At 41.9% G+C, this 23,626-nt stretch overlaps 1 protein-coding gene across 1 annotated transcript in view; it reads right to left on the reverse strand.

Annotated features, from left to right (window-relative positions):
* The window catches only part of XYLT1 (xylosyltransferase 1), a 328,154-nt gene that overhangs the window by 103,025 nt on the left and 201,503 nt on the right, over positions 1-23,626 (reverse strand). Inside the window, exon 4 of the mRNA XM_050967712.1 lies at positions 592-764. Coding sequence (XP_050823669.1) covers positions 592-764 — 173 coding nt within the window. The remainder of the gene's footprint in view (positions 1-591; positions 765-23,626) is intronic.

Genomic DNA, 23,626 nt, shown 5'->3' on the forward strand with positions numbered 1-23,626 from the left:
CTGAACATCTTAAGATCTGATGTTTTCCAGATCAGTGGATTCTGGCCTGCAGTCAGTTTAATGTTAAGTCTCTAAGGTGCCAAAAGGACGACTCCTTGTTTTTTTTTAAATACACTGAGAACTGTGAATGGTATCTGGGATTTGATAATTTATCTAGCAAATATACTCCCAACAAAATTCAACAATTGCTAGCTATTTCCTCCATAAGATGTGCTAAACAACACATCCCTTCATTCAGTGGAAGCTAATTTGAAAGTGTCAAAAGCCCCCTTTCTTTTATTCTCTTTGATCACCCCTGGGAGCACTGAGTCCACTTTACATGTACAATGACTTATCAGTTATTGCTACAAAACATAGGACAGACAGATATGGACAACTACCATAGACACCAGGAGAAATGAAGGCAGTCACAGAAGGAAAGATTTAAAAAACAAAAAATACAGTCAGGCATAAAACATAGAACAGACGGAAAAACAAAAAAAGTGATACATACCGTATGCAGCAGAGATAAAAAGAATGTTGGAGAAGGTGACAAAGATGGACAGATTGACAAATGGTGAGACAGGCAATTTATAACCAGTGATATATTACCTTGTCAACATGAATGTAATAGAAATGGTCTTTATGGTAAATAGCCTTAAACATGCGTTGGAGCTGCCGAGAAGCTCTGCCATGAACAACCAAGACAAATGCGATCCTGACTGGGTTGGCAGGCATGTACTCTATGGAGTCCTCATCCCATAGTACATTGTTGCTGGCTTTTCCTGTTTGAAAACAAAACATAGTAAGGACATCTCTGAGTGCATCTGCAGAGTGGGGACAGAAAGCAGCTTGTATTAAATTTTGGCTTTTTTTCTTTTAAACAATTTTTAATGTGAACTGAGAACTTGTAAGAGGTGCCAGGTTGATTGCTCTAGAGATCAAATGCCTGCCTCTCTTTAGTCACAGAACAGGTTTCAGAAAGCATGAGCAGAAGCAATGCAAGCTTTCCTTATGTTTCCCTGCTTATGTGCCTCAGCCAGGGCCAGGAGGAAGTATTCAAATGTTTTTGACCCTTAACTGAATCAAACTGAATAAAACCAAGCTCCACTGACTTCGGGAAAGCTATGCAGATTTGCATCAGCTGAGGATCTGTTGCAAAATCTTCTAAAGTTTGTTAATCTGTATCCAAGGCAACACAACAGTGACAAAGACAGAAGAGTACTTGGGAATTGATTATATTTTGATTATTTAGCCTTCGTTGCTAGAAATCAAAATTAAAGCACAGCTACTATTTATGTGGCATAAGCTCCCACAACTAATGGGCCATGCCCTTGCTTGGAGTAAATCAGCACAGTTCTGTTGAAGTTGGAGGAACCATGCCAGTTTGCACAAGCAATGGCCTAATTATGTTCTTGTATTCCACTGGCATGACCAAAATATCAAACAACTATAGCATGTGCACTGCTGTAATGTCATCTATAATAGCAGTCATAAATCAAAATGTTTAAAGGGTGACCTGCAAAATATGAGAAAATAAAACTGGGGTTTCAATTGCTCTTTGCTTCTTTTCAATGTAGAAGTGGGCCTGACAATACTTTTTTTAAAAATTCAAACGTTTTTTCCTGCCTGTTTTTATATCAGAATTTCTGATTTTACCTTGCCTGTTTGTTTTTCAAGAATACTCTATGGAGAACTAGAAAACTAGTAAGATTATCACAAGAAGTGCTGAGTAATGGAAGAGCCAAAAGGTAATTGCTTGTTCAGAACTTTTCAAATGCTTTGTTCTGTGTTTCGTTGTTTTTTTTCCGTTAACCTCTATTCAACTCAAAAACCTCATACACAATTTGGAAGAAAAATATCTTTGTTAAAGAGTCAACACCCCTGCCTTCAATAAAATTCTCTTTCCATTTCTCTGCTCCTTTAAGGAAACCTCCAGCAAACAAGACAGGCAGAGCCTGATCTTTCCAAGATAAAAACAACAACAACAACAACAACCAAAAGCCCACACTACCTTTCAGACCTTCTTTATACATCTTAAATCAATTAAAAAGGTACCACACCATTTTTTCCCACTCTTTATGTTGCCTTTAATATCAAAGAGCATTACATACAGTATCATTATGTTAAAAGTGCTTCAGCCTCAAAGAAAAACATCAGGTTTTTCCAAGTGTAATAAATCCTAGCTGCCATTTTGGATTGTGTCCTCTGAGAAGCGAATCCATTTAGTTGTCTTTAAAGGCCTAAAAGTTTTGCTTTTGTTTGAAAATGCATATTGAATTATGGGTAATACACTTCAACACGCGCAAAGCTCAAATGTGTACTTCCTGTCAAAACTTTTAAAACTTTGGAAGCAAAACGTTATGGTGCAATCTAGTATGATAATATTTCTACAGTTACTTTGTATTTACACAGAACCTTTCAGCTAAATAATTTAAAGTGCTTTATGGTCAGAGCATGTGTACAAGGTCAATACAAATTCAGACAGAAGTAGTTGCAGCACGATAAAAACTGCATCAACACACTACTACTTTACAAATATTAGTTAACTAAGCCTATCCCCCCACCTTTAGAGATGTGCAATTGTTGTACGCATTTTACAGATTTACAATATAGAGTCTTGCAAATACTATAGGATCCATTTCATTTTTAAAATACCTGTCAAAGTAATTATTAAAATAAGTCCAGTTATGTTGATTTCAGTTTGATTCAATGCAAGAAGCAGGGGAACTGATGATTGTTAAATAAAAAAAAGAGAAAACTGACAGGAAAAGACATTTTATATTCAAGCTTTAAGATAAAACAATAAAGTAAACAATGGTCAATATGAGCCATCAAACTTGTGATAATTTTTAAAAGCTTGTTAATTTATTAATTAAAGAAACAAAATGTGGAGACAAATTACATTTCTTTGCTTGATATTTATTTTGAATTTTTTCCCCTTAAAATGAGAAACCAACTGCATGCAAGGATGTATGGTGTTACCGCAGGTTCTCTAAACAATTTGGTACCCTTGGCTATGCTGAAATGTTAATATCTTGTAGTAGCACTTCTTAGCTAATGAATGCCAATAATTATCCCAAATGTAGCGCAGTACCACACCTGAGGCAAGTGCCAATACCAACATCTCTCAAAACTGGAACCCTCAGAGGGAATATTTTTCCCCTCTCAGTAGCAGAATCAGACCAGTATCACCAAAGGCTTTGCCCTCACTATCCTGATGGGATAGTGGAAGCCATATGTATTAGAATTAGTAATTCTCTGTAACAAGATTGCCAAAGACTTCAATGTGCTTTGAATTGGGGCTTTCAAACACAAATACTGTGTACAACACATATTAAATAGCCACTATGTTGATTCCTGCATTTAAAGCACAGTCACAAAAGGCTTAATAGAAGGGGAAAACCGACATCCTCAACGTGGCCTCCTGAGTAGATGTCTCACTGGTAATATCAGTGCCCACAATTCACTGCATTTGCAAAAATGTGGATGCAATTATATGGCTTGAAAGTGCATCCCTTTAAAAAAAGCCAGCACAAAAATTCTGACCCCTTAATTTTAAAAGGGACGTGATCAACTTAAAATTGCACTTCTGTCTGATGTTATTGTTATCCCACCACTAATAGTAAGAAAAACCTAATAAGACAATAACTGCAAGACTAGAGCAAAAACAGAAGAACAAAAATTGCTCTTTTCCAGTTTGTTTACCTTGGATATTTGTGCATAGTCAGTTTCACTGTTTCTCTCACACAGTTAATCAGTTCCCCCTCTTGTTTCTTTAGGTCTTTAGCACAACAAGAGGGGAAATAAAATGATTTTAAAGGAGGAAAATAGGAAAACGTGATAGTAAACCCAGAAAAACTGCCTGGAGAGTCAGGGACAAAGGCAACTGCTGAAACAACCTGACTCAGTTTTCTTTTAAGGTTACTGATTTTCAAGTTGATAGTGTCCCGTTAATTGTTCCTGTGGTGGATTCAAACAATTTGACAATATTTTAATTTCATTTTTGGAATCTATATTTCTACATTAGTGGCTTCCCAAGTAAAAGGAGAGGAATTTTTTCAATAACCTGTCCCAATATGTGGAACTTCTTCTTCACAATATTATTTTAATGGACCTTAGAGTTAGCCATATGATGGTGTTGTCTTTTTGTTGTTTTGTTCTTTAATAAATTTGCTTTCATAGAAAATACCGTAGTGTCTTTGGCAGATACTGAACACAAAATCCTCCAGAATATTAATCTGAATTTAGCCCCCTTTTCATCAAGTTTCTCCTACTGAATTCCTTCAATGTCTTATTTTCCTCTTCCACAATTTTCCTATTTTATCTTTTTATATTCTGCTTTTTTTTAAATTTTGGTTCAGTTCTTTATAGTCTCATTTTCCACCTGCATACTATTAAGGCTTCTTTAGTTTAATCTTTTTCTTGGCTGTCTAGAGTATCATAAAACTAAATATGTTATATTTTTCCATAAGTCAAATTACCAGCTACTTGTGGTGATTCTATCATATGTCTATTTTTAGTCTGTGGTTGATTTGCACCTTCTATTTAGCAGTCTGGCCACTGACGCAGACCCAGTCTGGTTTCCAAATAAGATAAAATTGGCAAGACAGGTGACACTGAATATTTTCTTCTGATTATAAACTAAAGATGCAGTCAGACTTGAAAAATCAAGCTTTAATAGGCAGTGCTCTGAAAAACATATCAATATTAGGATGGCCCCAATATCTCAAAAACTGTTGCACTTTTATAGAACCCTTCATCCAAATGCATTCTAAACTAATTTACACATTTTACTGTCTTTATAGTAGTCATTTTGCCTATCACACAGAAGTGCGTCCCCTTCTGGGGTGTTAGGATGCCAACAACAATGCAAGAGAGACATCAGCTGCTTTTCAATTAACAACATGCCATATGGTGGCCATAAAAAAAATCTAAAAGGATTTTGAAGTGGCACTTACATTTCTTAGCTCCTTCAATACTAAAATTATATTTCTGCATGCCCACATGTATTAGAGATCACAGAGTAAGCCGGTGTGACCAGCCCTGTCCCTTTGTCACCTGGCCCTCCTTGAGTCAAACTAAAATGCAGCTGCCAAGATGAGTTTCCTCTCCACTGTCCAGACTAAGTCTTCTCATTTTTTTAATCTTCACACTCACTTTCCCATTCTTGCCCATTCTATTCAACGGGTCTCCTTATCTGTCAAGCAATAACTCAACACTGTCTACATCACTTCTCTTATGTCCTCCTCTATCCTACAATCTCTCAGCACTTTTCACATCTCTGCTTGTTACCTTCCACCTACCCATACCTGGCATGCAACGGGCCAAGCTGACATAGGAGATTTCCTACCTTCTTTCATGCCACCCCCTTGATGCTTATCATAGCTGCCCACTTAATGGGTATTGAGCTCCATCTCCCCGTCCTACAAGAAACCTTTATGAAGCAGTTTGGTTTCAATGAGCATACTCAATTCTGAGTTTGCAACTCTATTGCATTATCCTGGTTTATTCTCTTACCACCTGTAGACTTCATGCTCTCATGGATTTATAACCATTTCCTCTACATGCCATTTATACCAACACTCTATAAACAGCAATAATAGAGCTACAATGTTAATGTTATCAGGGCTGGGTTATAAGCCATAGTAATGCATTGAAGGTAGGCTGTACTCTTGGAGAGATTCAGCAAACAGTCTCATCCATGCCAGGCCAGTTCAGCTGGCAAGTGGCGAACAAGAGCTAGGTTATGGTCCTACCCCTCTACACAGTGAAAGCAGTGGCTCTAGCCACGGGGGATTCTTAAACTTCTCATAACTTTACAGTTTCATTACGTGCTGTGCACAGAGGTTAGGGGAGAGGCTCCTTGTAACATTTACCTCCCGGAGCACCTCCACATGACTTCAGTGAGGCCAAGATTTCACCCAAAGTGGTGGTGTTCCCACTTTTAATAAAACCCATGCTTAACATATTAGCTGCTAATCAAAATTCTTTTATTTGGCCATTTTAAATGTAAAACAGATAGCTACAGTTAGCACTAAGACCAAGTGACTGGCAACAGTTGGCCTTTTAAAATGAAACGGTTAACAGCACTTGAAGTTTCCTACCTGCTCGTTGTGGCTCCATCTACAACATTTGTTTTTAGGAAAATATATACCTGGTTTGGCAAGTTACACACAAAATGTCAGCCACAACGCAATGTCAAATGGCCTTTATAAATCTCAGAAAAATCAGCTCTCCTAATGGAAAGTCTGACCCTTAACTACAGCGGCATCAACAAGTGCCACAATACTTAATATAGAGCTATAATTTTAGCATCTCATTTGTAGCGTGAATAGGACTCAATATAGAACTCATCAACAGAACTCACAACCTCTACTTCTAATCTTTTACTTCAGCTGCTAATTAATGACATTTTCAGACTTTTGTAAGAGCTAGAAACACAAACTGTTATTACAGGATTTTACAATCCAGACTATTTCAAGGAACTGATTTTGTAAATCAATCCATCCAGTTACACTTTTATATTTAGATTTTACTATTTATACAGTACATTATGTCTGCGTAAATATGTCTGCTGCTGCTTACTTATCCTGTGCACAGCTGCACATGTTTGTATTGATACCATAGATTGATTGAGAATAGTAGAAGAGATATTGCTGTGCAGATCTAGAGGCTATTTACTGTTACTGCTCCAATACATGAATAGTTGGATTTCTTATTACAGCTAGAATGTTAGTTATAACTCCACTGAATGGACAGATTCTGCAAACCCTACTTAGGCTCTCCATTATAACTCCCCATTTTCAGTTTCTTGTAATTTACGCAACCTTTCATCTAATGGGTTGAAATTTTTCCAGACTTGGTCTTTGCCTAAAGATGATTTTCTACTTTTGGTGCAGGAGAGCAAAAACAATTTACCCTTTTTCAAATGAGAGGAGAGTGAAAAAAATATACATTCCCTTGTTTTAAAAAATGCATTTTTTAAAAAAACAGATCTAATACTCAGATGCTTGGAGATAAAAGAAAAAAAAAGTTGGCATAGAAAAAGGCCTCCAGGAGAAGCGTCTTAAGAGTTTCTGGTGAGAAGTTGTTCTGACGAGAAGTGACTGAGTTATGAGGGATTAATAATAGGAAAATGTATCTATACTTACATGAAAACGTCCTTTCTTTGTTTAATAAGGTCCACAGATCTATTACAGTGGGTACATTAGCCTGCTTGCAGCTTGGGGGCAGCACCACACCTGTCAGTCACTAACAGCAGGGAAATATCCGGCTCTCTGAAGTGCCCCCATTTGAGAAGGCTTCCACACCCAAGTTAAATCAAATCTATTTGCCTAAGTACAGAGTTGTTAACCATACTTTTAGGAAAAAAGCACAATTTCTCCTACTACAGAGAATAGGAAATTCTTTCTACTGAAACACATTCAAATATTTGAATGCCATATCTATTCTGGATGATTTGTCTGTCTCCAGAGCAGGTAGGATGGGCGTATTTTATTACTCGAAAAAAGAAAAACAAAACAAAATGAAAAAACCACACCTTCACGTGAGCACAAATACATTTGCATGTTCTTCTTTGTATTAAGGCCGACAACTCTGTTACAACGACATTTTCATAGCAGTGTCTCCAGAGAGGGAAGCAGTATCAGCCAAACAATTAAGAAAGAAGTATACTATATAGCAGAGGTGGCCAACCTGTGGCTCTGGAGCCACATGCGGCTCTTCAGAAGTTAATATGTGGCTCCTTGTATAGGCACTGACTCCAGGGCGGGAGCTACAGGCGTCAACTTTCCAGTGTGCCAGGGGGTGCTCACTGATCAACCCCTGGCTCTGCCACAGGCCTCTCCTCACTCCACCCCTTCCCGCCCCCTCTCCTGAGCCGGCCGTGTCCTCGCTCTTTCCCCCTCACCTCTAGAGCCTCCTGTACACCACGGAACAGCTGATCGGGAGATGGGGGAGCGTGAGGCAGGCATTGTACATTGGGGCTGCCAGTGGGCGGGAGGTGCTGGGAGTGGGTTAGGGAGCTGACGGGGGGCTGCTGGTGTATTACTGTGGCTCTTTGGCGATGTACATGGGTAAATTTTGGATCCTTCTCAGGCTCAGGTTGGCCATCCCTGCTATATAGTCTCCATCTTCCCTTGGGCACTAAATAGTGGAGAAGACTTCTGCCAAAAAATGGCACTGGCTAAAGACTGGATGGCCAGTATGTAGAATGTATGTATTGATGACTACACGGCTGCCCAGTAAATCTGAATGCAGGAGACATGAATTCTCTGCCCTGAGATTGGCCCTGCTCCGGCCGAAGAGCCATAGTCTCATCAAACAGAAAGAAAAAAACCAGTGTCCCTGCTGCTCTCTCCTTGCTATCTTTTGTGCAGTCCTGGGGAGACAGCTTTTCCAGTCCCGCTTGGCTCCCTTCCTGCCTGGGGGAAGGGAGCTGAACAACTCCATCCAGACCGGGCTGTGAGATGGGAAGCTGCATTGTCCTCACACAGCAAGCCAGGCTCCCCAGTGAGGCATTCAAAAATGGGCTGAAGCAGGAGATAGCCCCTTCCTTTGGCGCCTAGCTTTTCTAGGCCTAGCTCTCCCCCTGAAGTCCGCAGGAGCACTGCAAATGCCTCAGAAAGGGGAAAAGGAGCTGAGCAGGTCAATCTCCCCAGAAGGCCAATGCAGCCCTAGGACACAGCTGGGAACTAGATGGACACGTTCTTGAGCCAGATTGTTAGTCACTCATAAATGTGAAATAAAGTTTGGACTTCTCCTCAGAAAAGCTCTGGAACCAGGAGGACTGGGCAAACTGCCTGCTTCCTGGCATGGAGGCAGAAAAAACAAGAGAACTTCAGGGAGCCAGGGACTGCCCTGCTGCCAGTGACTGACAGCTCTTTTCCTTCCTCAAGCTGCAAGCAGCCTGAAGTACACAGTGCAATCACATCTCCAAAAACTCTACACTTCTTTGGCTACAATATTTTTAGCTGTTTTCAACAACGTCCTAAGTGAAGGAAAACTATTGAAACACACAGCAAAACTGGCACAGAGCCCCCTCAGAGTGGGCATCTACAGAATCTGTGTATTCCCAGCCCTTCCTCCTATCCCACCTGCTACTACTCATTCTGGAGCATAGCTAGACCCATGCACGGCTCCCAGGGAACTGAGAGCACCTTGAACTGCTGTAACCATCCATTCTGTACAGATGACCAAACCTCAGCACACCACAGTTGCAGTGAATGCAAGACTAATTTTACTTCCTGTTTATACAGACTCTCGCCTCCTTGCTCTATGGTCCCCAGTAGCAGCTCGCAACATTCACAACTAATAGTACCCACACATGGACTTTTCTCTGCCTGTGGCTCTGTACAGAGTTCTGCTCGTGCCGGTCTGATCCTAACACTGCTGAGTGCCTCTTGAGAGACAGGGTTGCCAAGCATCCAAAACGCCTGGTCAAAAAGGGACCCTGGCAGCTCCGGTCGGCAGTACAAACCAGGCTGTTATACGTCCGGTAGGCGGTGCAGCGGCAGCTAGTGGCTAAGGCAGGCTCCCTGCCTCCCCTAGCTCCGTGTGGCTCCCAGAAGCAGCCGCCAGGTCTCTGCAGCCCCTACACCAGGGGTTCTCAAACAGGGGGTTGGGACCCTCAGGGGGTTGCGAGGTTATTACATGGGGGGCCTCCACCCCAAACCCTGCTTTGCCTCCAGCATTTATAATGGTGTTAAATATATTTAAAAGTGTTTTTAACTTATAAGGCGGGGAGGGGTGTGTGTGTGTCACACTTGGAGGCTTGCAATGTGAAAGGGGTCACCAGTACAAAAGTTTGAGAACCCGTGCTCTAGATACATTGGCAGCCAAGGTGGCTCTGTGTGCTGCCCCTGCCCTGAGGGCTGGCTCCGCAGTTCCCAGTGGCTGAGAACTGTGAGCAATGGGAGCTGTGGGGGCGGTGCCTGCGGGTGCAAGGGCAGTGCGTGGAGCCTCCCTGCCCACCCATGCATCTAGGGGCTGCAGGGACCTGGTGGCTGCTTCCTGGGAGCCTTGGTAAATGCAATGGGACTCTGCACCCCAAACCCCCTCCCACACTCCTACCCTCTGGTCCAGCCCAGAGTCCCCTCCCACACCCAAATTCCTTCCCAGAGCTGCACTCCTCACATACTCCTAGCACCCCTCATCCCTGGTCCCACCCCAGAGCCCGCACCACCAGCTGGAGCCTGCACCCCCGCCCGCACTCCGAACCCCTTGGCCCCAGCCCAGAGCCCCCTCCTGCACCTCAACCACCTCATCCCCAACCCCACCCCAGAGCACGTACCCCCAGCTTGAGCCCTCACCCAGAGCTCACGTCCCAAACCCAGAGGCCATAGTCCCCCCTCTCCCCTGTAGCCTAACCCTCCGTAGCCTAACCCTCTGCTCCAGCCTGGAGCCCTCTCTCGCACCCCAAACCCCTCATCTCAGAGCTGGCACGTCCAGCTGGAGCCCTCACCCTTCTCCCATACCCCAACACCCTACACCAGCCTGGTAAAAGTGAATGAGGGTGGGGGAGAGTGAGTGACAGTGGGAGGGGGGATGGAGCAAGCAAGGCCAGGGCCTCGGAGAAGGGGCAGGGCAGAGGGTGGGGCAGGGGTGTTTGGTTTTGTGCGATTAGAAAGTTGGCAACCTTATTGAGAGAACATGTGAGTTGAAGGCACTCTGGAGAATCAAGCCCTCAATGCATGTTAGGAGATGTGCATATTCTTTATGCAGCTCAGCTAGGGGCCAACTTCTAGCCCCAAGAAGCATGACCAGTTTTTACTGAGCCAATTACTATGGATGCTGGTGAGTAGTTAGTAACTGGGTTTAGTTTCATGCTGAGGAATCAAAGAGGTCTGGAATCTCCTGGGAAGATACAATCTTCAACCAGACATCAGGATTTGAGAGGAATGCTTACACCTTACAAGTGCAATGCTATTGGCTACTCTCCGCAAATTTTACTTTAAAGTTGATGCCTCCTATGCTTTACTTCTCTGCACTAGTGCTCAGTGAGGATAAAGTTTCAGACTATGCTGCTATTGACAAATGGATATTTCATTTTTATAAAGTATCTCAGTAACAGTGCTTTAATATACTTCACTCTCAGACCCTTCCATTAACAATTTTCTGCAACTTCATATGATTAAGTAACCTATAAGCAAAAATTAATGCCCTGCAGGTGGAAAGCAGCAGGATATAATTTACAAAACTCAGTGACTAGTCAATTTAACCTTAAGGAGAGAGATCTCAGGAAAATTCCCTTCTTCCTGAGCAGAAGCCTTTACTTGGGATAAAGGTGCAGCTGACGCTAACATTTTGAATCTGCTATAATCACTTTAGAGGGTGATGGAATAAACTTATGGCAGCATGGGTGCCAGAGCTACTGCCTTCCATCAGGACAATTCATTTCCTGACATTACTTGAAAGTTCCTATTATTCCTTCAGCTTATCAATACCACCAGAGAAAACCACCACAGTTATGGGTCTGGCTCTGACTGCAGTTCCATTGTAACCCCAGATTTCCAGGGATTTCTATCCTACCTATAAAAGAGAAAAAAGGAAAAATTTGTACCAGGTTCAAAGCTGGCACATGACGTTTGAAAAGAAGATCAGAATTTATTTCTCTCTCTCTCTTCGCACAGAAACAAATCAATTTTCCATGACAGAAAACTAAAGAAGAAAGAAAAATTCTCCATCACTGCTTATTATCTCTTTGGTTATTATTTAACATTTGTGTTACTGTACCAGGTAAAGGCCATAGTCATAGAGCAGGGTGCCACTGCGCTAGTCCTGTCCACATACATAAAGCAACAAGGATCTGCCCTGATTATAATTAATTTTTGCAGACTATCAAAAGCGGTGAATGTAAATAACGAAATCTGAGAATAAAAGACTTTCATATATTGTTACAAATTTGTGAAATAGATGACAATTCACTAGGAACTTTCTTTTGATCTGACAACTTAAACTATACCTATGGATATACTGTAATATGACTATGTACATATTAACTATTACTACTGTGATGTACTTTTGTTTCTAGTTTACTTACAATGTGTATGAAATTGTGAAGCATTTGGTGAGGGAGTAGTCTAAGTAACATTTTAAAAAACAGCCTTATTATTTTGGAGTCTTCTAGTCAGTCTCAAGCAATTACTAAAACCATTTTCATGTTTTACAAATTACTGCCGAATTATCAGTACACTGGTGCACATACAGATAGACACAGATACTGAATCTAATTTACTATGATAAATATCTAGCCAGGCCAATAATCTTAAAAACAAATTTGCACTTCTGACAATTCTAATTATGAAAATAGTATCATTCCCGGGAGACGAATCTCAATTATTTACTTGTTTTGCCAGAGTGTGTTTAGTGAAGCATTCTTCCCCCCTTTCTCAGTGACTCATGAATAAATGAGAAACAGTTTAAAGTAACAATACATTAATTAACACTGAATTAGAATGAATTTCCTATTAATATCGACCATACCAATTAACAACCAATTAGTTCATCATGATCAGCATTATTACAGTGAATATCAAATTACATTAAAATGATCATCCATTCATATAAAACAATATCCAGTGACATTACCAGACCCCAGAGAGATTATATATAGCAGGTCTAACAATGGATGCAAAATGCTGGGGACATTCCTTGTAGACAAAGTCTGCTAATTTATCTAGCATCTTATTCCTCTGTGCCAACATTAAAAATATTTGGGATATAGCACCCTTTCTGTTCACCTCTTAACCTGTCACACTACATTTTGCATCCTTGGCCTTCTGGACCTGACTACATTAATTCCAAGTGAAGATTTGCAGTTGATAACTGTGTCGAGGCTGGTATGGAAGAACACTGTTCACTAGGGTGACCATATTTTCCCAAAGGGAAAATGGAACACTGCACAGGGCGAGCAGGAGGTCTCCTGGCCTCCTGTGCAAGCAGGGCCAGCCTGAGGTCCCCCCATCTTCCCCACATGTGGGATTGGTATGAGACCCCCCTGCTGCCCACCCACGCAGGGCCAGCCCAAGGCCCTGCTTCCAAACGCTGCATATAGAGCCGACCCAAGACCCTCTGCCACCTACCCACACAGGGCTGGCCCAGCCCACGCCACTCTCCCGAGCTCTCCCTCCCACATGTTCCTCCACGTCCTACTGGTCACCCGCTCCTGGCCTGAAAGGGTTAAAAATAGCCCTGGGAGAGGGCTGTGGCAGGGTAAAAGCTGGGATGAATGGGGGAAGCAGCCTCAGCTGGAGGGACACAGGGGCCAGCAGCAGTGTGACACTGGCCGACAGGGGGTGCTCCAGAGGCTGGAAGCTAATTCCCCGAGATGACCAGCAGGAGGCGCCGCCGATTGAGTCTGTGCCCAGTTACACCCCCCTTTTTTGGAAAACCTGCATTTGTCCAGTTCTCTCGCCAACTGATGATCAGGACTTAGAAAAAAAAAAAAAAAAAAAAAAAGGACTGTCCCAGCCGAAAGGAATATATGGTCACCCTGCTGTTCACCCAACAAAGGCAAAGCAGTTACCTAAACTGCTAAATACAGCCCTGATGAAGAAACTCTCATTCCAGGGGAGAAGCAGGAAGAACAATATGTGACAATTACAAGGTTCAAAAACAAACAAACAAACAAACAAAGAACTAGTTAAGTTCCTGGAGGATAGGTCCATCAATAGCTATTAGCCAGGATGGGCAGGGATGGTGTCCTGAGCCTCTGTTTGCCAGAAGCTGAGAATGAGCGACAGAGGATGGATCACTTGGTGATTACCTGTTCTGTTCATTCCCTCTGGGGCTCCCGGCATTGGTCACTGTCGGAAGACAGGATACTGGGCTACATAGACCTTTGGTTTGACCCATACTCCTGGGGGAATTCTGCGCCACAGCGTTGCACAGAATTTATGTTCCCCACAGATTTCTTTGCTTCTCCACAGAAAAATTACTTTCTGATGGGGAAGCAAAGGGAGGCCACAGGAGTGGTCATGCAACCCTCCACAGCACTATGTTTCATGTGCCCAGGGCAGCTGGTAGATAGGTAAATCACTGTGGGACAGAAGGCGGGACTGGGGAAGACCCAGCTGGTGGTTCCTATCAAGCACCGAGCTCAGTGACTAGGCTAGGCTGGGCTGGGGAGGCTGGGACTACCAGTTCCCCTGCACGGTATCCAGGGCCGGATCAGATCCCCGTCCAGATTTCTCCCCCGGCTACAGCAAGCTCAGCAAACTCTCTCCTCCCCACAGCTTCCTGCACCCATTGCTCCTCAGCTGCAGGGGGAGAGATACCTGTACAGGGAACTGCTCCTCCATCCACCCAACTCCTGTGCATCCAGACCCCCTCATACGCAGACCCTCCCACCAAGCCTCACCCCCCTGGACTCAGAACCCCCCCCTGCAATAAGCCCCACTCCCCTGCACCTGGACCATGCCAAGCCCCCCACACCCAGATCCCCACCCCACTGAGCACCAACCAGCTGCATGTGGATACCTACCCCACTTCCCCAGCATCTGGCCCCCCCTGAGCCCACCACACCCAGACCCCCAACCACCTTCACCTGGACCCCCTTGCAGAGTCCCATTACCATTGCACCCTGAACCCCCCAACAAGCCCCTGTGCATCCAGATCCCCTCTGCACCGGATCCCTCACTGAGCCGCCCACACCCAGATTGCCCCCCACAGAACCTTCTCACACCACACCTGGATCCCCCACACTAATCCCCTCCATATTTGGGTCCTGCCATGCTGAGCCTGCCTCCCACAGCTGGTGCACCTGGCATGGAGGGTTTCTGGGACAGGCCCCGTTCTAGCACTGTGTCAGGGTTGGGTGGAGTCTCACCGTTGAGTCCATGTCCCAGGGAGGGGAGCTTCACAGTGATCCCCCACCTCTGTGCTCCATAGTACCATGCCGGAGCCTCCATATGTATTTGACAAATAAAATTTGCAGAATTTTACAAAATTTTAAAATATTATGCACAGAATTTTTTTGGCACAGAACGCCCTCAGGAGTAGACCCAGTATAGATGTTCTTATGACTAGATCTGTCATTTCTTTAACAGGATCAGTGAAGATAAAAGAGAATTTTCTCTTAAGGCTTGAGCCTGTAAAGTGTGGAGCTCCTCCTGAAATACGCTGAATATCCTCAACTCCCATTGACTACAATCTAGGTTGAGAGACCTCTGAGTAGTGCTTTGCCTGCTTCTAATATGATCTGCATAGTACCAAGCTTCCACTGCTGGCTTCAATATAGGGCACAGGGGGCAGTTACTGTAAAGAAGTCTCAATGTCTCATGGGGAGTTGGGGAAGGTGGGGGGGGGGGAACAATTTAACAGGGTGAAGATTAGGTAATAGTTAAGAAATTGTAACTAACCTAAAACAGTTTAATCAGCAATTGTTACTATGGATATATCTGTTGACAATCCAAAACTGCGAACAACAACAATGTTTTCAGCACAGGAGATAAGAAATTTGTAAAGAAAATTAATGATGGAAACCATTATGTGCACATCTTCAGCATGTTAGCTACTGTAAAGAATTGGGGCTTACCCCTTATGAAGTACTGAGCACTCTCTGGGAAGTCCCATCAGCTACTTCTTTCAGTTAACATGCATGAGAGTTTAGGGTGCTCAGCACCTTGCTGGATGTGGTCAGTACTTTACCCGCTAGATTGTTTTGTTGGTTGGGCATTGAGAAGATGCCTCATCTGAGAAGCACCTGTGCTTACTGCTGGGTGATTGTTCCCCTTATTGTTTTGCATACCCTGCTGTCTCAAGAGATTCACAGAATTAGCAACTCCACAGGTGCTTAGCATGTCAGACTATTAGGCCCTGTTCAAAATATACAGGTCTTTCTGCGTCCCCCAGAGAAGGCCCTGCAGCCATCCTGTTACAGGAAAGCGCTACCAATTTAGACAGTGATGTGGACAGCTCAGGGTGAACCTCTGCAGAGGTTTTCAGAGTCAGCTCTAAATGACAATAACTAGGAACATCTGAGCCTTCTTCAACCAGAAGCTTAAAGAGGGGCTGGGCTGGTTTCAGGTTTGAGAGACAGGTTGCTGTAAATAAGACAGTGCAGAGCATTCTAGAGACAAATAAGTTACCCTGTTTTTACTGGTTTGAGTTTCTAGCTCGTTTGTGTTTAAGAATTTATCTCCGTGAAGGGAATATAGCCAGAGACGGGTATTTTGGTGTTGCTTTAGTTGCACAAGAATTTTATAAAACTAAACATGAAACCCCAGATATGGGCTATTATGTTTGCTTAAATACTTTTTGCTGAGCTGCCTACAACCAACTACTCATTAATCCTACCAGAAGCCCCTTGCACTCTGTTATTGTGCGGTTTGTTTGTTTTTAAACATTTCTTTACGTAAATGCTCATGCAAGGAATTATGGAGATGTTCCCGCCAACAGGACTTCAGTGTTACACACATAGGCTCTGTTCTTGTCTCTTCTTACATGTGGATGGATTGCTGTGTGTATGTGGAGCCCTACTGAATTCATGAAGACTCAGCACAGAGGGAGCAGTCTTCTAGCATGCAAGAAGTTGTGGATCAGACTCACGTAAAGCACAGAAGGAACAGACTAGTCTATAGCACCACATCTAGCCAAGAATTCTAAATGTTTCTTCTGAGTCGTCTTATTTCTTAGTCTTAAGCCACCCCTTCAGTGACTGGGCTGTGTGATGCTTTCAGCCCAGACCAATCAAGAGTTGTGGCACTGCCTGCCCTGGCACTGGGTACTTTAGATGCTATGCTGCTGTGGCTCACAATCCTGACACCAAAAGACCACATATACAAGCACGCAGATCTCGCCCTGGCTTACACCAGCCTTAGTTACTTTTTGGAAGGACTCCCAACACCTTCTCAGTGCCAAACTTTCCCCAAACTTTGTGACAATCAATTGGGGATCCCAGAATTGCGAGTTTCTGGGTTACCCCTCTCAGCCTCAGCAAGCGAGAGTTTTGCTGCTGCTAAGCTGTGTGACTGCTCCCTGACATACCAGCTTGTCTGCCTTGCCAGCAAACCCTTCAGGACTCCGAGTCCAAACCTTGCTTTGCAGGTAACACACAGGGAACCCCAATTCCCAAGTTCCCCAGAGACGTTTCCTGGAAAGTGTCCAACCCCCTCCTGGAACACTCACAGAAGTTAAGTTCATTGCTCTTTTAAAGAGACAATAAACTGCAGCCTTTTAGCTTAACTGGGCTTAATACATCTTTTCCTTCAATCAGTGTACCACACTGGTTTATAGTAAAAGGAAAACAAAGTTTAGTTAACAAAAGGACATAGGATTAAGTGATAGCAACTGTAAGGGATAAAGACAGAAAGGGTTACAAACAAACAAAAGTAAAAATACATTTTAAAGACTAAACCTTAATTTCAGCAAGTTACAATGTTTGCCTAAGCAGCTGTCTCACCTAAACTCAGTTTCCAGAGATTTCAAACCCCTTGGTTGAAGGGCCCAACATCCTGTGATTTCAAGAGCTCGGGCCCCATTGAATCCCCCAAGTTCAAATGTCTTCCTGCTGTCCCCCCCAACCACCACCACCACCTGAAAGTTCGGAGTCACTGTTTCGAGAGCGAGGAAGACTTCCTGCTGTTCTCCCCTTCCTGTGGACTTCTCAACCCCCCCTGCTGATTTGCATGTAAATGGGAATTCCATTGTTTTGCTTCCACATTGCTTAATCTATATAGGAGGGAAGGCATCTATCTACCGGTTGGACTGGGAGAAAACCTGTTTCTCCCCGTGTTTGGTCATAGACTTTAAAGCATAATATCAGTTCGTATCCATAATTCCTCATACAGCATCAATGAATGCATTTCACAAAAGCCAATGTGTCATAGGCCTTCATACAAGGCCCTACTCGATACACTATTATAATACAGTAGTATTGTATACAATCATTTGATTCAATTGCTTATCATTTGAAGTTCAGGGACCACCTTCTCCCCCTTTCACTAATTTGATAGCTTTATTTACCTTTTATGTAAATCTACCTTCATTGTCTCTGCCCGATGACCAGGCTGGTCAGGCAACCAAATACACATTCCTTTGTCTAAGGCAGACTGTGCTTATGCATTGCTTGCCAACCTCGTTTTAAAAACATAATTCAAACATATAGTTATAACTCTTTGTATATTCATATTTGTATAACTCCCTGCATATACATCAAGCACAAATATTAATGATGAGTGAATTATTAGTTTTCCAGTGATATATTACACACCTGCCGTTGGGTCTATATCATGACAACAGTGTGTGAGGTGTAGTGAGTAGGTCAAGCTTGACAAGAGTTTCTGACAGAGTGGTGAACCCCAGTGGACCTCTGTGTCACAGTTTGTAAAATAGTTTTTGTACAATTAAACATTGGTCCTTCTCTCACTGAATCAATGGCAAAACTCCCATTGATTTCAGTGCTGCCAGATTGCATCCTTTTAGAAGGAAAGGAGAAGGAACAGTGGGAATGAATACAAATAAAAGGACGGAAATAAAATATCTTCAGAAAAGATGATGAATGAGGACACGAAGAGGAAAAAAAGTTATTTGTTACTTTTGAGTTTACTTTTTAATGTTTTGACATTTTAAATAAAGTAAGGGGAGGGGGAAGCAAGGAGCACACAGTGTTTAAGTCTATTTCATTTCCTAGAAGTAAAGCTTTATAAAATCTAGCAAACAAAGCTTAAATTAACAGGCGAGGGAGAAACTGTGAATGCACAAAGCTTAATTCCACAACTGAACACCTAGACTGGAATTCAACTTTAGCATGACAGTTGAAAGAAAATGTTCTACCTTTCTGAGGATTAAAGAACAACATGGAGAGTGCAAATTATTTTTTTAGGAGTTGATACTGATTGATAACTTTTCTCCAGAGTCTGTTCTTCACCTCACTGTTCAGAGTTAAATTCTATTAATATCCAGGGCAGCTTATGTTGGCACACCCAGGGGAGTAAAAATAGTATCATGGAAGGACGAAGTTCAATATATCACTAAGACTTGAAATTACGTTGGTGTACTGCAAGCAATTATTCTCTGCATTTCTTTCGAGGTACTCTGGTTTGATTAATAAACAAAACAAAAAGCCCAATTAGTGTACCATTCACAATGATGTCTGTGTGTATAGGTTTCACTTATTTCCCAAATTACAGAAGATTTGCAGAAGGGATGCTAAAAATTTAAACTTTTCCACAGAGAATTCAGTGGAAATTCTGAGCCTCAAAGTCTTAGCTAAGATAGAACAAGTTTAAAAAGGTAAATACTTTAAGAGGTTTCAGAGTGAGAAATATGTTATGATTGCTCACTGTTTTATTAAATGAAATGTTCAACTCATTTTAAAGCTTTTCATTCACCTTCTGTGCTCTGGAGCCATTTACGACTCTTGTATGGGAATGGAAGAAACTATGGAAACTTAGCAATAAACAGAGCAAATATTCCTAGTTCAAAAGTCATCTTCTCCGCTTCTTAAACCTTTTGCAAGTTTTAATCCTTCAAGCTAATGAAACTGTTGGAAGCTAACCAGTTGCTATAGAGCATCAGAGCCAATATAGTAAATGGGAAGATAACATCAATACAACAAATCCCAAAGGTGTTACAGAGATTTATCAAGGCTCAAGCCTCAAATTAGAGTCTGAAAATAATCTTTATTGATTCCATCTCTTGTTTTATTCTCTTTCAGTGTGTTCCGAACCTGGTTCATCCATAACCTTTTCTCCATCTCGTACTGTCATGCTCACAGCATGCATAACCAACAAGAAGTGAAAACGCTACCAATCCCTTGTTAAAGTAGACCCCCCACTTTACATTACCTTCCAGGGAAAATTCTACTGAGACTGTCAAGTAAAGAATAAACAGTGTGTAGCAAATAATAAAATTAATTATTCCCTATTCAATGAATGTCCTCTAACCCCTGTTCATCAAACCATCATGCTATCTGCTTTCAAGTCCTTCCTAAAGACTCACTTCTTCCCTGATGTCCATAAAGTGTGAACAATTAAACATTAAGGGGTAGATCTTCAACTGGGGTAAGTCAGCATAGAGCCGTAGTAATCAATAGGGCCATGATAATTTATACCAGCTGAGGATGTGGCATTCTACAGCTCCAAGTTAATGCTTCCTCTCAGATTCCCGTTAGATTCTACCTTTTCTCTTTTTTCTTTTGGATTGTAAACTCTCTGTGACAAAGACTGTCTTTATTCTGTGCCCAGTATAGCCCTGAGCACACTGCTGAGAAATAAGAAATTACAAGAAAAAATGGAGACAGTCGCAGTATATGATACCGTCAATTTAATGTGAGTCTTGCTAGGCACTGAGAACTAATAAGATTGACATGTTCATAAATGCAAGAATAATAAAATTCACAGGACTGTGGGATGCATTTATACATGCAAAATCTGTTTGCTGCAACACTTCTGAGATTCAGTTTTTAGTTGATATTAATGAAGTTGCACTAAGTAAAAATCAGCAGGATTTCCTAGCTGACCTGTGATGAAAAACAAACGAAATATGAGACATAGGATGAGATTTTCAAAATCTCTCAGTGTTAGCCTATCTCTGCTCCTATTTAAGTTAAATTGGAGTTTTGCCAATGCCTTCAATAGTGGCAGAGTTATGCCATTGATAAGCGCTTTTGAAAATCCCACCCTTAATTCTTGTACAGCAGTGAACTAGTATGCTAGAGACATCAGTTGGCTATGGGTGAGTACTACAATACTTTTAGTTTAAGCTAAAGCCAATATCTGAAAGAGATTTTCCAAGAAAATAAATAAAATAAATTCTAGTTTGCTACATGGAGGAGTATACATTTTTAGGAGAGGAAGCTTATCAATAACTATTTTTGAATATTTCTTATGACAAGGAATTTTGGCATGGTGTTAGTTTCTGGGAAACTAACATTGCCTTTGAATAACTTAAAGAAACACATTACACAAGCAAGAAAGGTTCAAAAGTGAAACCATTAAATTACTGTGCATACAGTATTTAGTTCGTATTAGCTATGATTTTTTTGTTAGTAGTCATTGAAACCCACACTAGGTATGCATGGGTCTTTGGCCTCTTCTAAGTTGAATCCACGTAAGAGGATAGCAGTCTACTATAGCTACCAGCTAGTGGAGTTACTCCTTTATCTCTAGTGGTTAGAATTCTGCTTCTAGCTCTTTAGATCCCAGAATTCAGTTCAGCAGGCCTACACAGGGTTGTTACTTCATTTCCATTGCAACTATTCTTATTGCCAACCTATAGCTTAATTGTGCGGTGCCTTACTCAGGCAAAATTCCCATTGACTGCTAATAAGGGCTAAAAAGACTTTGGATTTAGCAGCTCACTGTACAAATCACTTTATTTTCATTGGATTAGGTATGTTAAATCAACTTGTTCTGTGCAAGTTAAATACTTAAGGAAGTACATAACTTTGCACTATTTATTTCATTTGTGCTATCTAGGTTTAGTACCTTTTGCTTGTTTAATAACATAGGAACTTTCTATCATTTATTAATTCTTGTAGTTCAAAAACTTACTGGCATGTACACTACTTGAAAAGTACTGTGAATAATTTTACACATCAGAAAAAAACAGGACTCATTTTCTTTTAGTATTATATGACTTGTCAGACAGAGAAATGGAATACAATTATGGTGTGACATTTCCAGCAGCAAATACATTCTGTTGTATGCAATTAACATTGGCTCTTCTGGCAAGCTTTACAAGATTACTCATATAGTATGCTAAGTTACAATAACACATGAATAATAAATACCACTATGCTACTTGAGCTAGATTACATTTTATCCCCACTGCGCAGGACTCATGATCAAAATTTATTAGATGGATGTTAATCCACCATTGGCTGGTTCAACACTACAAAGCTGAGTGTTCCTTTGGTGAAATGGTATGCTCAAATGGGAAAATGTGTGTATCTTTAAAAAAAAGACTAACCCTTGTGTATCAAAAGTCTCAATTCTACTTCCTAATACCGGTGATAGTAGTCATCCCAGAACTACTTAAAGAAAACTTTTAAAGCCATCCAAAAAAGTACTTATGACAGGATATAGAATTCAGCCTACCCCCTCTGCACTGAAACTGAGATATTCTTTAGGTAGAAGGGAATGGTACTTATATGTCCTCCTCCTGACTGGAGTCCTTTTCTAAAGCTATTTTTGATCAAGAAGATTAGTGAAGATGTGTAAAAAGATGTGAAGGCCAGATGGGTCAATTAACCTATTAGGCTGCACGCTGGGAAAATTAAGGCGGAGAGGAAAATCCTAATTAGGGGAAACTCACCGGTATGGGAACAGGCGAGGGTTCTATAAAGCCAGGGAGCTGATAGGAGAAAGAGGCTGCAAGGAAGTAGTTTGCAGTCAGCCCCTGGGAGAAGGGAGATGTGTTTGGGGCTAGCAAGACAGGTAGCCTACAGTTACTTCTTGGGAAGAGGGCATTGTGAGGCAGGCAAACCCAAAGAAGTGGGGAGAGCCAGAGGTAAGGACAGACTCAGGGAAAGGCAGTAAGGTCCAGGAGGGAACAAACTTTGGCTGCTGATTAGAAGGTCCCTGAGCTGGAACCCAGAGTAGAGGTTCCCCTACCAGTCACTGAGGAGGTGGCACCATACAGCAATGAATGGGAAGACAACCACAGATTGCTAGTGAGGAAAGACTGACTCCCTGGAGGGGGGAAACACGTACAGTGACCCAGCCGGAAGGCCAGATCATGGAGAAGGAGCACCTGGAGTCGCAGAGACAAAGTGGCAATGGTGTGTGCTCTAGACCTGGAAGGCGCTAATCCCCAGAGTGGCCAGGAGGAGGCGCCACTTGCTGTGAGGGGACCAGTGACAAGACGGTATAAGAAGAAAATCATTGCTAAATAATCCTCTAAACATTTCATAGTCAATCCATCTTTAATACGAGCCCTTTAATTCAATTTGGGTGCACTGGAAATCTTATCTTAGATTCCATGCTTTATTGTGATTTGTTCTGTATTAACCAAGCATTCATTAATAAGATGGTTCTTCAATGTCTTCCTGACTGTCAGTCCTGTTGTCTGAGCTGACTGTTCTCCACCCTCCCCTGAAAACAAATTAAAACTCCCCACACAATCTGTTGATTCCAATTGTACACATTAAGTTCAAGTTGCCAGTGGACCCACGTGCAGTGTCACATCATGCGTGATGATGAGTCGTGGCAATTTTACACCATTAAAAGAAGGTTTTTATATTTTAGAACCTACTTCAGATTCTTACATATATAACTAAACAAGCATGCAGAACAGAAGATGGACATAGCTTTAACACTACATTTTATATCTAACTCGAAGAAAAATCAGCTGCTATGAGATCAAGGGTCAGATTTTTAGCAGGTGCATATGAATGTAGCTCCATTAACTTTAGTGGTATTCTGCCCATTTACTCCAGCAGAGCATTTGTCCCTAACATAAATTGTGCAAGTGTTAGGAAGACCATTCGTTTTAACTTTGGTATGTACCCCATTTTAGGATTTTGCTCTACGCAAATATGCTCTCCATTATATTCATATGCAGGTCTGTAGACACACTGGAACAGAAAAGAGAAGCACATTGCTATGGTGGTGCAACACAGAACGTTTACTCTAAATTATACCATAAAAGTATATCATATTAATACACTGCAATAATAAAACAATACCACAACAAGAAAATG

The sequence above is a fragment of the Gopherus flavomarginatus genome, chromosome 9 (assembly GCF_025201925.1).
Source record: "Gopherus flavomarginatus isolate rGopFla2 chromosome 9, rGopFla2.mat.asm, whole genome shotgun sequence".
Lineage (NCBI taxonomy): Eukaryota > Metazoa > Chordata > Testudines > Testudinidae > Gopherus > Gopherus flavomarginatus.